The 14,656-nt window shown below is 39.1% G+C and overlaps 1 protein-coding gene across 1 annotated transcript in view; it reads right to left on the reverse strand.

Annotated features, from left to right (window-relative positions):
- Positions 1 to 1,026: 1,026 nt before the first annotated feature.
- The window catches only part of LOC128648108 (albumin), a 93,928-nt gene continuing 80,298 nt past the window's right edge, over positions 1,027 to 14,656 (reverse strand). The window contains exon 9 of the mRNA XM_053700767.1: positions 1,027 to 1,466. Coding sequence (XP_053556742.1) covers positions 1,310 to 1,466 — 157 coding nt within the window. The 3' untranslated portion in view covers positions 1,027 to 1,309. The remainder of the gene's footprint in view (positions 1,467 to 14,656) is intronic.

Below are 14,656 nucleotides of genomic sequence, written 5' to 3' on the forward strand. Positions count from 1 at the left end.
TTTGCGCTCTCTCTCCCCCTCTCTTTTGCGCTCTCTCTCTCCCCCCTCTCTTTTGTGCTCTCTCTCCCCCTTCTCTTTTGCGCTCTCCCTCTCCCCCTCTCTTTTGTGCTCTCTCTCCCCCCTCTTTTTTGCGCTCTCTCCCCCTTTTCTTTTGGCTCTCTCTCCCCCCTTTCTTTTGCACTCTCTCCCCCTCTCTTATGTGCTCTCTCTCTCCCCCCTCTCTTTTGCTCTCTCTCCTCTCTTGTTCTCTCTCTCTCTCCTCTCTTTTGCTCTCTCTCTCCATCCCTCTCTTTTGCTCTCTCCCCCCTCTCTTTTGTGCTCTCTCTCCCCTGTCTTTTGCTCTCTCTCCCCTCTCTCTACCCCCCTCTCTCTCTCCCTGCTCTCTCTCTCTCTCCCCCTCTCTCTCCCCCCTCTCTCCCCCCTTTCTCTCTCTACCCCCCTCTCTCTCTCTCATCCCTCTCTCACCCCTCTCTCTCTCACCCCCCTCTCTCACCACCCTCTCTCTCTCCCCCTCTCTCTCTCCCCCCTCTCTCTCTCTCTCCCCCTTCTCTCTCCCCCTCTCTTCTTTTGCTCTCTCTCCCCCTTTTATTTTGCTCTCTCTCTCTTTCCCCCTCTTATTTTCTCTCTCCCCCTCTATTTTGCTCTCTCTCCCCCTCTCTTGCTCTTTCCCCTTTCTTATCCATCTCTTTTGTTCTCTCCCCCTCTTTCTATTTCTCCCCCCTCTCTATCTCTCACCCCTCAATCTTGCGTGCGTGACCGTGACCGTGCCCGGCCCCGCCCCCTTCACACCCGCCCCCTTCATGTCTGGTCACGCCCACTTCTGCCACACCGGCTGCAAAACAGCAGATCAAGTAGGGACTCTAAGGCCAGGTGTGTTTGTCCTCGTGCTGCCTCTACTGCGCATGACAGCTTCGGACAAACACACTTGGCCTTTTATATTATAGGATATATAGATAATGTATATTAATATATAATATGACATTCAATTTGATTCTTAAATATATCATTTAATTTAATATGTTTGTGTTTCACATGTTTTAGAAGTATTTCACATTTTATTATACTAGTTGTAAAGGGCATTCTTTCCTAGAAGAGGTAGACATAAATTTCTGCAAATTCTCTTTAGCTTTGGATACAAAAATTAAAATTTATTACAGCTCTCATGGCCTTTAATGTGTTACCTTGTATGTATAAGAAAATGTAAATATTTGTTTTTTATTTGTTTGGTATTAAAATCGTTTTTTTTTTATTTTTATTTTGAACACAATTCAAAATAAAAAGAGCAAAGTTCAATAATTGCATAAAACACTCAAAGATCAAAATATGTGTGAAAGTTTGTAAGGCCACATGAATCTGTGTCATTTGAAAAACAACAACGTGCAGTCTCTGTGTTTAGGATGGTAACAAACTTTAGAATGGTTATGAAAGATTTACTCGGATTTCTTCTGGGATATTCATAAGCAATCCTATAAAAATAAAAAATAAAATTAAAACCACATACAAATAAATATATTGCAACAAGAAGTATCCATTTGAAATGTTTCTTAAAGGGACATTAAACCTAACATTTTTCTTTCGTTATTCAGACAAAGCATACAATTAAAAAAAAAATCAAATTTACTTCTATTATCAAATTTGCTTTATTCTCATGTTATTCTTTGTTGAAGGGATACCTAGGTAGATAGCATGCACAAGTCTGAAGCACAGCACGACAGTTAATAGTGCTAACATCTAGTGTTCTGGCTAATTATAACATAGCGATATAGTGCTGCAGACACATGCACACTCCGGAACTTACATCCGTGCTTTTCAACAAATGATAACAAGGAAACAAAAAACATTTGATAATAAAAGTGAATTGGAAAGTTGTCAAAAATTATATGCTCTATCTGAATCATGAAAGAAAATTTAAAAATGTGTTTTGTATAAATCTAAATACTGAAACAGGAACTGAAACTGTAAGTAACAAATATATTATTTTCAGGCTCTACCTGCTGCAGACTGGTAACTTTTCTGTGTATTTACCTTAATTTGCATTCACATTCAATGCTGTCTAGGCTCTCAAGACAATTTTTGATATAATTCGAATTGATGGATCAAAATAACTGTGTATTGAGAGAGTTAACTCTATCATTCTAAAATTAAAGGGACATGAAACCCAATTTTTTTTTCTTTCATGATTCAGATAGAGCATACAATTGTAAACAACTTTCTAACGGCTAGATTCCGAGTAAAAAAGCAGCGTTATGGGTTATAAGGCTGCTTTTTCACTACCGCTAGGTACAGCTGTAGGTACAGCTGTCCCGCACACTTTTTTGGCCGTTACGCAAATTAACTTACGCAATTTGCGTAAAGTCTTTTTTCAATGAGACTTCCATAGCGCCGATATTACAAGCTTTTTTTTGGAGGCCAAAAAGTGAGTGGTACAGCCTATCCCGCAAGATTCATAACGCATTCTAAAGTCAGTAGTTATGAGTTTTACGCTACAAAGCTGTAACATAAAACTCATAACTAAAGTGCTAAAAAGTACACTAACACCCATAAACTACCTATTAACCCCTAAACCGAGGCTCTCCCGCATCGCAAACACTAAAATAGAATTATTAACCCCTAATCTGCCGCTCCAGACATTGCCGCCACTAGAATAAACATGTTAACCCCTAAACCGCTACTTCCCACCTCTCAAAGACTAGTTAAATATTATTAACCCCTAACCTGCCACCACCTAACATAGCCACAACCTACATTACAGTTATTAACCCCTAATCTACCGCCCCCAATGTCGCCGCCACTATACTAAAGGTATTAACTCCTAAACCTAAGTCTAACCCTAACACCCCCTAACTTAAAAATAATTAAAAGAAATCTAAATAAAACCTACTAACATTACCTAAATAATTCCTATTTAAAACTAAATACTTACCTGTAAAATAAACCCTAAGATAGCTACAATATAACTAATAGTTACATTGTATCTAGCTTAGGGTTTATTTTTATTTTACAGGCAAGTTTGTTTTTATTTTAACTAGGTAGAATAGTTATTAAATAGTTATTAACTATTTACTAGCTACCTAGCTAAAATAAATACAAATTTACCTGTAAAATAAAACCTAACCTGTCTTACACTATCACCTAACCTTACACTACAATTAAATAAATTACCTAAATTAAATACTATTACCTAAATTACAAAAAAAACAAACACTAAATTACACAAAATAAAAAACAAATTATCAGATATTTAAACTTATTACACCAAATCTAATAGCCCTATCAAAATAAAAAAGCCCCCCCCCCCCCCAAATAAAAAACCCTAGCCTAAACTACCAATAGCCCTTAAAAGGGCCTTTTACGGGGCATTACCCCAAAGAAATCAGCTCTTTTACCTGTAAAAAAAAATTAAAACAACCCCCCCAACAGTAAAACCCACCACCCACACAACCAACCCCCCAAATAAAATCCTAACTAAAAAAACCTAAGCTCCCCATTGCCCTGAAAAGGGCATTTGGATGGGCATTGCCCTTAAAAGGGCATTTAGCTCTATTGCTGCCCAAACCCTAACCTAAAAATAAAACCCACCCAATAAACCTTTAAAAAAACCTAACACTAACCCCAGAATATCCACTTACAGTTTTGAAGACCGGACATCCATCCTCAAAGAAGCCAGGAGAAGTCCTCAACGAAGCAGCAAGAAGTCCTCAATGAAGCCGGGAGAAGTCTTCATCCAAGCCGTCAGAAGTGGTCCTCCAGACGGGCAGAAGTCTTCATCCAGACAGTATCTTCTATCTTCATCAATCCGGCGCGGAGTGGGTCCACCTTCAAGAAATCCGGCATGAAGCATCCTCTTCTTCCGACGTCTAACGAAGGTTCCTTTAAATGACGTTATCCAAGATGGTGTCCCTTGAATTCCGATTGGCTGATAGAATTCTATCAGCCAATCGGAATGAACAGTGAAAAATTCCTATTGGCTGATGCAATCAGACAATAGGATTGAGCTTCAATCCTATTAGCTGATCCAATCAGCCAATAGGATTGAGCTTGCATTCTATTGGCTGATTGGAACAGCCAATAGAATGCGAGCTCAATCCTATTGGCTGATTGCATCAGTCAATAGGAATTTTTAACCTTTAATTCCGATTGGCTGATAGAATTCTATCAGCCAATTGGAATTCACGGGAAGCCATCTTGGATGACGTCATTTAAAGGAACCTTCATTCTTCGTTAGACGTCGGAAGAAGAGGATGCACCGCGACGGATGTCATGAAGATGGACCCACTCCGCTCCGGATGGATGAAGATAGAAGATTCCTTCTGGATGAAGACTTCTGCCCATCTGGAGGACCACTTCTGACGGCTTGGATGAAGACTTCTCCCGGCTTCGTTGAGGAATTCTTGCCGCTTCGTTGAGGACTTCTCCCGGCTTCGTTGAGGATGGATGTCCGGTTTTCAAAACTGTAAGTGGATCTTCGAGGGTTAGTGTTAGGTTTTTTGAAGGGTTTATTGGGTGGGTTTTATTTTTAGGTCAGGGTTTGGGCAGCAATAGAGCTAAATGCCCTTTTAAGGGCAATGCCCATCCAAATGCCCTTTTCAGGGCAATGGAGAGCTTAGGTTTTTTTAGTTAGGATTTTATTTGGGGGGTTGGTTGTGTGGGTGGTGGGTTTTACTGTTGGGGGGGTTGTTTGTATTTTTTTTTTACAGGTGAAAGAGCTGATTTCTTTGGGGCAATGCCCCGCAAAAGGCCCTTTTAAGGGCTATTGGTAGTTTAGTTTAGGCTAGGGTTTTTTTTATTTTGGGGGGGCTTTTTTATTTTGATAGGGCTATTAGATTAGGTGTAATTAGTTAAAATATCTGATAATTTATTTTTTATTTTGTGTAATTTAGTGTTTGTTTGTTTTTGTAATTTAGTTAATTGTATTTAATAAATGTAATTTATTTAATTGTAGTGTAAGGTTAGGTGTTAGTGTAACTCAGGTTAGGTTTTATTTTACAGGTAAATTTGTATTTATTTTAGCTAGGTAGTTAGTAAATAGTTAATAACTATTTAATAACTATTCTACCTAGATAAAATAAATACAAACTTGCCTGTGAAATAAAAATAAAACCTAAGCTAGATACAATGTAACTATTAGTTATTTTGTAGCTATCTTAGGTTTTATTTTACAGGTAAGTATTTAGTTTTAAATAAGAATTATTTAGTTATTAATAGTAGGTTTTATTTAGATTTATTTTAATTATATTTAAGTTAGGGGTTGTTAGGATTAGGGTTAGACTTAGGTTTAGGGGTTAATAAATTTAGTATAGTGGTGGCGACGTTGGGGGCCGCAGATTAGGGGTTAATAAATGTAGGTAGGTGGCGGCAATGTTAGGGGCGGCAGATTAAGGGTTAATAATATTTAACTAGTGTTTGCGATGTGGGAGTGTGGCGGTTTAGGGGTTAATATGTTTATTATAGTGGCTGCGACGTTGGGGGCGGCAGATTAGGGTTAATAAGTGTAGGTAGGTTGCGGCGACATTGGGGACAGGAGATTTGGGGTTAATAAATATAATGTAGGTGTCGGCAATGTTGGGGTCAGCAGATTAGGGGTTAATAAGTATAATGTAGGTGTCGGCGATGTCCGGAGCGGCAGATTAGATGTTAATAAATATAATGTAGGTGTCGGTGAGATTAGGGGTTAATAAGTGTAAGATTAGGGGTGTTTAGACTCAGGGTTCATGTTAGGGTGTTAGGTATAAACATAAATTTAGTTTCCCCATATAAATCAGTGGGGCTGCATTACGGAGATTTACACTGCTTTATTGCAGGTGTTAGGCTTTTTTTATGTCGGCACTCCCCATTAATGTCTATGGAGAAATCGTGCACGAGCATGTACAACCAGCTCACCGCTGACTTAAGCAGCGCTGGTATTGGAGTGCGGTATGGAGCACAATTTTGCTCTACGCTCACTTCTTACCTAATAACGCCGGGTTTAGGAAAACTGTAATACCAGCGCTGTAGGTAAGTGAGTGGTGACAATAACGTGCAAGTTAGCACCGCACCCCTCATAACGCAAAACTCGTAATCTAGCCATAATTTACTTATATTTATTAACTTTTCATTTTTCTCTTAATATCTTTAATTGAAAATCAGGGACATAAGCTTAGGAGCATGCATGTTTATGAAACACTATCGGCTAGATTTGGAGTTTTGTCGGTAACGACCCGAAAAACTAACGCCGGCTTTTTTCTGGTCGCACCATAAAAATAACTCTGGTATTGAGAGTCCACATAAAGGCTGCGTTAGGCTCCAAAAAAGAAGCGTAGAGCATTTTTAACGCAGCTTCAACTCTCAATACCAGAGTTGCTTACGCAAGCGGCCAGCCTCAAAAACGTGCTTGTGCACGATTCCCCCATAGGAAACAATGGGGCTGTTTGAGCTGAAAAAAAACTAAACACCTGCAAAAAAGCCGCGTTCAGCTCTTAACGCAGCCCCATTGTTTGCTATGGGGAAACACTTCCTACGTCTGCACCTAATACTCTAACATGTACCCCGAGTCTAAAAACCCCTAACCTTACACTTATTAACCCCTAATCTGCCGCCCCCGCTATCGCTGACACCTGCATTTTATTTTTAACCCCTAATCTGCCGCTCCGTAAACCGCCGCTACTTACATTATCCCTATGTACCCCTAATCTGCTGCCCATAACACCGCCGACCCCTATATTATATTTATTAACCCCTAATCTGCCCCCCTCAACGTCGCCTCCACCTGCCTACACTTATTAACCCCTAATCTGCCGAGCGGACTGCACCGCTATTATAATAAAGTTATTAACCCCTAATCCGCCTCACTAACCCTATAATAAATAGTATTAGCCCCTAATCTGCCCTCCCTAACATCGCCGACACCTAACTTCAATTATTAACCCCTAATCTGCCGACCGGAGCTCACTGCTATTCTAATAAATGGATTAACCCCTAAAGCTAAGTCTAACCCTAACACTAACACCCCCCTAAATTAAATATAATTTTAATCTAACGAAATTAATTAACTCTTATTAAATAAATTATTCCTATTTAAAGCTAAATACTTACCTGTAAAATAAACCCTAATATAGCTACAATATAAATTATAATTACATTGTAGCTATTTTAGGATTAATATTTTATTTTACAGGCAACTTTGTAATTATTTTAACCAGGTACAATAGCTATTAAATAGTTAAGAACTATTTAATAGCTAAAATAGTTAAAATAATTACAAAATTACCTGTAAAATAAATCCTAACCTAAGTTACAATTAAACCTAACACTACACTATCAATAAATTAATTAAATAAACTACCTACAATTACCTACAATTAACCTAACACTACACTATCAATAAATTAATTAAATACAATTCCTACAAATAAATACAATTAAATAAACTAGCTAAAGTACAAAAAATAAAAAAGCCAATCAGATTGAGCTCGCATTCTATTGGCTGTTCCGATCAGCCAATAGAATGCAAGCTCAATCTGATTGGCTGATTGGATCAGCCAATCAGATTGAACTTGATTCTGATTGGCTGATTCCATCAGCCAATCAGAATATTCCTACCTTAATTCCGATTGGCTGATAGAATCCTATCAGCCAATCGGAATTCGAGGGACGCCATCTTGGATGACGTCCCTTAAAGGAACCGTCATTCTTCAGTTGGACGTCGCCGGAAGAAGATGGGTCCGCGGTGGAGGTCTTCAGGATGGAGCCGGTTGTCATCGGATGAAGATAGAAGATGCCGCTTGGATCAAGATGGTTGCCGGTCCGGATCGCCTCTTCTTCCCGGATAGGATGAAGACTTTGGAGCCTCTTCTGGACCTCTTCAGCCACCGGATGATGGATCGCAAACCCCCGCTTGGGTTGGATGAAGATTTTGGAGCCAGGATGGATCGGTGAACCTGGTATGGTGAAGACAAGGTAGGATGATCTTCAGGGGCTTAGTGTTAGGTTTATTTAAGGGGGGTTTGGGTTAGATTAGGGGTATGTGGGTGGTGGGTTGTAATGTTGGGGGGGGGTATTGTATGTTTTTTTTTACAGGCAAAAGAGCTTAACTTCTTGGGGCATGCCCCGCAAAGGGCCCTGTTCAGGGCTGGTAAGGTAAAAGAGCTTTTAACTTTAGTAATTTAGAATAGGGTAGGGCATTTTTTATTTTGGGGGGCTTTGTTGTTTTATTAGGGGGCTTAGAGTAGGTGTAATTAGTTTAAAATTGTTGTAATATTTTTATTATGTTTGTAAATATTTTTTTATTTTTTGTAACTTAGTTCTTTTTTATTTTTTGTACTTTAGCTAGTTTATTTAATTGTATTTATTTGTAGGAATTGTATTTAATTAATTTATTGATAGTGTAGTGTTAGGTTAATTGTAGGTAATTGTAGGTAGTTTAATTAATTTATTGATAGTGTAGTGTTAGGTTTAATTGTAACTTAGGTTAGTATTTATTTTACAGGTAATTTTGTAATTATTTTAACTATTTTAGCTATTAAATAGTTCTTAACTATTTAATAGCTATTGTACCTGGTTAAAATAAATACAAAGTTACCTGTAAAATAAATATTAATCCTAAAATAGCTATAATATAATTATAATTTATATTATAGCTATATTAGGATTTATTTTACAAGTAAGTAATTATCTTTAACCCCTTAATGACCACAGCACTTTTCCATTTTCTGTCCGTTTGGGACCAAGGCTATTTTTACATTTCTGCGGTGTTTGTGTTTAGCTGTAATTTTCCTCTTACTCATTTACTGTACCCACACATATTATATACCGTTTTTCTCGTCATTAAATGGACTTTCTAAAGATACCATTATTTTCATCATATCTTATAATTTACTATAAAAAAAAATATAAAATATGAGGAAAAAATGGAAAAAAACACACTTTTTCTAACTTTGACCCCCAAAATCTGTTGCACATCTACAACCACCAAAAAACACCCATGCTAAAAAGTTTCTAGATTTTGTCCAGAGTTTAGAAATACCCAATGTTTACTTGTTCTTTGCTTTTTTTGCAAGTTATAGGGCCATAAATATGAGTAGCACTTTGCTATTTCCAAACCATTTTTTTTCAAAATTAGCGCTAGTTACATTGGTACACTGATATCTTTCAGGAATCCCTGAATATCCCTTCACATGTATATAATTTTTTTAGTAGACATCCCAAAGTATTGATCTAGGCCCATTTTGGTATATTTCATGCCACCATTTCACCGCCAAATGCGATCAAATACAAAAAATTGTTCACTTTTTCACAAATATTTTCACAAACTTTTGGTTTCTCACTGAAATTATTTACAAACAGCTTGTGCAATTATGGCATAAATGGTTGAAAAATCTTCTCTGGGATCCCCTTTGTTCAGAAATAGCAGACATATATGGCTTTGGCGTTGCTTTTTGGTAATTAGAAGGCTGCAAAATGCCGCTGCGCACCACACGTGTATTATGCCCAGCAGTGCAGGGGTTAATTAGGGAGCTTGTATGGAGCTTGTAGGGTTAATTTTAGCTTTAGTGTAGTGTAGTAGACAACCCAAAGTATTGATCTAGGCCCATTTTGGTATATTTCATGCCACCATTTCACCGCCAAATGCGATCAAATAAAAAAAAAGTTCCCTTTTTCACAAACTTTAGGTTTCTCACTGAAATTATTTACAAACAGCTTGTGCAATTATGGCATAAATGGTTGTAAATGCTTCTCTGGGATCCCCTTTGTTCAGAAATAGCAGACATATATGGCTTTGGTGTTGCTTTTTGGTAATTAGAAGGCCGCAAAATGCTACTGCGCACAACACGTGAATTATGCCCAGCAGTGAAAGGGTTAATTAGGTAGCTTGTAGAGAGCTTGCAGGGTTAATTTTAGCTTTAGTGTAGAGCTCAGCCTCCCACCTTAAACATCAGACCCCCTGATCCCTCCCAAACAGCTCTCTTCCCTCCCCCACCCCACAATTGTCCCCGCCATCTTAAGTACTGGCAGAAACTCTGCCAGTACTAAAATAAAAGGTATATTTGGGCTTTTTAGTGTGTTTTTTTTAGCATATTTACATATGCTGCTGTGTAGGATTCCCCCTTAGCCCCCAACCTCACTGATCCCCACCAAACAGCTGTCTAACCCTCCCCCTCTGCCTTAATGGGCGCCATCTTGGGTACTGGCAGCTGTCTGCCATACCCAGTTAAGAAAAAAGTGTTGTGTTTTTTTTAGAAAAAAATCCCTTTTTCTGTAGTGTAGCTTCTCCCCCCACCCAAGACCAACCCTCCAACCCTCCAAAATCACTTTATTATTTGATTTATCTATTAGTGGCCTTTTGCCCCACATATGTATTTTTGAACTTTTCTGTAGTATAGCGGTTCCCACCCGCTCCCGCCCGTGCACGCGCCCGCCCGCCGCCCCCCCCCCGTGCACGTGCGCGCGCCCGCGCGCGCCCGCCGCCCCCGATCCCGCCCCCCTCCTCCTTAAACAGCTCACCGATGGCCGCCCACCCGCCTCCCAAGTCGGCTCCCACCCACCAACGATACCGGCCATCGATGTCCGGTGCAGAGAGGGCCACAGAGTGGCTCTCTCTGCATCGGATGGCCTGTTAAGGTTATTGCAGGATGCCTCCATATCGAGGCATCACTGCAATAACCGGAAAGCAGCTGGAAGCGATCAGGATCGCTTCCAGCTGCTTTCCACACCGAGGACGTGCAGGGTACGTCCTCAGGCGTTAACTGCCTTTTTTTTGAGGACGTACCCTGCACGTCCTCGGTCATTAAGGGGTTAAATAGGAATAATTTATTTAATAAGAGTTAATTAATTTCGTTAGATGGAAATTATATTTAACTTAGGGGGGTGTTAGTGTTAGGGTTAGACTTAGCTTTAGGGGTTAATACATTTATTAGAGTAGCGGTGAGCTCCAGTCGGCAGATTAGGGGTTAATAATTGAAGTTAGGTGTCGGCGATGTTAGGGAGGGCAGATTAGGGGTTAATACTATTTATTATAGGGTTAGTGATGCGGATTAGGGGTTAATAACTTTATTATAGTAGCGCTCAGGTCCGCTCGGCAGATTAGGGGTTAATAAGTGTAGGCAGGTGGAGGCGACGTTGTGGGGGGCAGATTAGGGGTTAATAAATATAATATAGGGGTCGGCGGTGTTAGGGGCAGCAGATTAGGGGTACATAAGGATAACGTAGGTGGCGGCGCTTTGCGGTCGGCAGATTAGGGGTTAATAAGTGTAGGCAGATGGAGGCGACGTTGAGGGGGGCAGATTAGGGGTTAATAAATATAATACAGGGGTCGGCGGTGTTAGGGGGAGCAGATTAGGGGTACATAAGGATAACGTAGGTGGCGGTCGGCAGATTAGGGGTTAAAAAAAATTAATAGAGTGTCGGCGATGTGGAGGGACCTCGGTTTAGGGGTACATAGGTAGTTTATGGGTGTTAGTGTACTTTAGAGTACAGTAGTTAAGAGCTTTAGAAACCGGCGTTAGCCCAGAAAGCTCTTAACTACTGACTTTTTTCCTGCGGCTGGAGTTTTGTCGTTAGATGTCTAACGCTCACTTCAGAAACTATTCTAAATACCGGAGTTAGAAAAATCCCATTGAAAAGATAGGATACGCAATTTACGTAAGGGGATCTGCGGTATGGAAAAGTCGCGGCTGAAAAGTGAGCGTTAGACCCTATTTTGAGTGACTCCAAATACCGGCGGTAGCCTAAAACCAGCGTTAGGAGCCTCTAACGCTGGTTTTCACGGCTAACGCCAAACTCCAAATCTAGGCCTATATGTTTTTTGCAGTTTTGCAAGAATGTTATTCATTAAAAAAAAGATTAAAACTGTATGCTCTGTCTGAATAACAAAATCATTTTTTGGGGGTTTCATATTCCTTTAATATTTGCAATATTTATTCAGATATTAAGCTGAATTATCATATTATTTATTTTTTTTATCATTTTGGAATTGGAAGAAATTCTCTATTGAATTTCATGAGCTTTGACATCTCCTTCGTGTAGTTATAATTCAAATATATCACATAATAATACATTTTCAAAACACTAATGCAATGTAACAGAACTACTCTAGAGTTTATTCCTGTTTCCAAAGCATTCTCCCTTTTTATGTTGCTGGTTTCTGTATTAATAAACATCACATTGTTTCACAGACAAGCCCCCATAATAGAAAATGCAGCCCAAAAACGTATATGATTCCCTCTAAGTATACATAAATTAAAGCAATGTAAGATCCAAAATGAAGCTAATAATATATTTTCAAAACATTTATCTATTAATATGTATTATTTTTAAATGATAACCTGGCAGTAACCTCTAGCTTTATTTTGTTGTGCTGTTGATGTTAGGACACATATATCCGTTTTTGTCTTAACTAATAAAAACATGATGTAAAAATGTGTGATATTTTGTGAAATTTTATATAGGATGACTTTTTGCACAATTACTTTATTTTTATTTTTTCTTCAATTTGTATTTTATTTTTTTTTTTGCTACACTAAGTGACTTTGGACAGGGGTAGGAGCATCCATAAATTGTCAAAATGGGTTAAGCCACCCCTCTGGGAAATCATAATATTGTGTCATTTTAAATGTATATAATATTTGTATGTTTAGATATTTTATACCTAATACATTTTATCTTCTGATTTTCAATAATTTGTTATTGAATATAAAATCATAAACTTTGGTGTTTTGGGAAGGTGAATAGATACTAGGAGGCCTATTTAAGAAATATCTTGTGGACCTGATCCGACAGTGCGGATAAGGTCCGCAAGACATCGCTGAATGCGGAGAGCTATACGCTCTCCGCATTTAACATTGCACCAGCAGCTCACAAGAGCTGCTGGTGCAACGCCGCCCCCTGCAGACTCGCAGCCAATGGGCCGCCAGCAGGGGGTGTCAATCAACCCGATCGTACTCAATTGGGTTGAATTGTTGTGATTCCCGTCCGCCTGCACAGAGCAGGCGGACAGGGTTATGGAGCAGCGGTCTTTGTGACCGCTGCTTCATAACTGCTGTTTCTGGCGAGTCTGAAGACTCGCCAGAAACACGGGCTGTCAAGCTCCTTTCGGAGCTTGATAGATAGGCCCGCAAATGTAAAATAACAATGTTTGGGATTTAAATAATTAGGGAATAATGACTTCTGTGGTGCTATTTTTTATGTACACCACAGAAAAATGACACAAAAATGGATTGATTTATTTTTTTTTGCATTTCATTTTGTGGTGTTTTCTTATAGTATGATATTTTTACAGACTAAAGTATTTTTCTAAAAATGCTAGGCCTGCTGAAAAAAATGGTATAATTTGAAAAAAGTTGAAATTGATGTGTAATTGCAATGAGGGCCTAACTAAAAACAGCTCTACCACAGGGGTGTAAATATGGCACATGCAGGAACTGTTAGCGCTTTCTCTTTGTAATACTGCCCCACATCAGGCTGTTCTCTTTAAACAGCACTGTGCTTTGGATGCACTGTTTAAGTCTTCCTTCATATAGTACAACCAGAGCGAAGTGCTGTTTTAAGGGAACAGTTAAATACAGAGTAGCAGCACACTAATTGATTTTTTTCAACCCCACCCCCAAACCTTTTCCAGTCTGCAAAGCTGTGACTCCTGACTTCTTGTGAGCAATGCACCATTTTTAATAACTACATTTGTCCCTTATATTTATCTGTTAGACCAAAAGCAGAGGCAACAAATTTATTTAAGATACGTTTTAAAAAGTTAAAATGTCTTTTTTTACTCTGCAGCTTAATTGCAATGCAATTTTCATCTGCTGCAATATATTATAAAACTTTAAAAATGGTTTCATTCTCAGTTAAACAATACACTGCAGTTGAGCTGGTGCTTTAGTGTAGTTGCCTAATTTAACATTGAATTTCTTTTCAAAGTGAACTGTAGAAAAAAATTTCACAAAAAAAAATCTTATCACAGAAAGTGATATAGGGCTCCATGTACAATGCAGTGGAAGATGCTCTGGAGCCTTTGCAGGGCAGCTTCACATATGCGAGCCTGATTCCCGCAATGTAAAAAGCAGCGGTCATTAGACCGCTGCTTCTTACACTCTACACCACGTCTTAGGTGGCGAGGGGAAATCCCAGAGAGCTCACTCGCTCTCGATGATTAACAGTCGCTTCTCTCATGCGACTGGTTGCGTGAGAAAAGGGGCAGGCTTTACTTGAGCGTGTAATGATATATACGGGCAGTGGATCCTATTCGGCCGCTGCCCGTATCCAGATCCAGATAGGATCCCCTTCATCTGTATCCCTGGTAGTAACACCTATGATCAAAATGAAGCAAATGAGAAGATGTAAAGGAGTAGGTTGTGTCAGGCAAAAAAACACTGACAGTCTACTCCAGAATGTTTATCATTTAAAAAAATAGATAATCCTTTTATTACCCATTCCCCAGTATTGCATAACAAACATAGTTATATTAATATACTTTTTACCTCTGTGATTACCTTGTATCTAAGCCTTTGCAGACTGCCCGCTTATTTCTGTTCTTTTGAAAGACTTGCATTTTAGCCAATCAGTGCCCTCTCATAAGCAACTCCACGGGCGTGAGCACAATGTTATCTATATGGCACACATGAACTAATATCCTCTGTTGAATACATTCAGATAAGAGGCGGCCTTCAAGGTCTTAGAAATTAGCATA

The sequence above is a fragment of the Bombina bombina genome, chromosome 2, assembly GCF_027579735.1.
Source record: "Bombina bombina isolate aBomBom1 chromosome 2, aBomBom1.pri, whole genome shotgun sequence".
Classification (NCBI taxonomy): domain Eukaryota; kingdom Metazoa; phylum Chordata; class Amphibia; order Anura; family Bombinatoridae; genus Bombina; species Bombina bombina.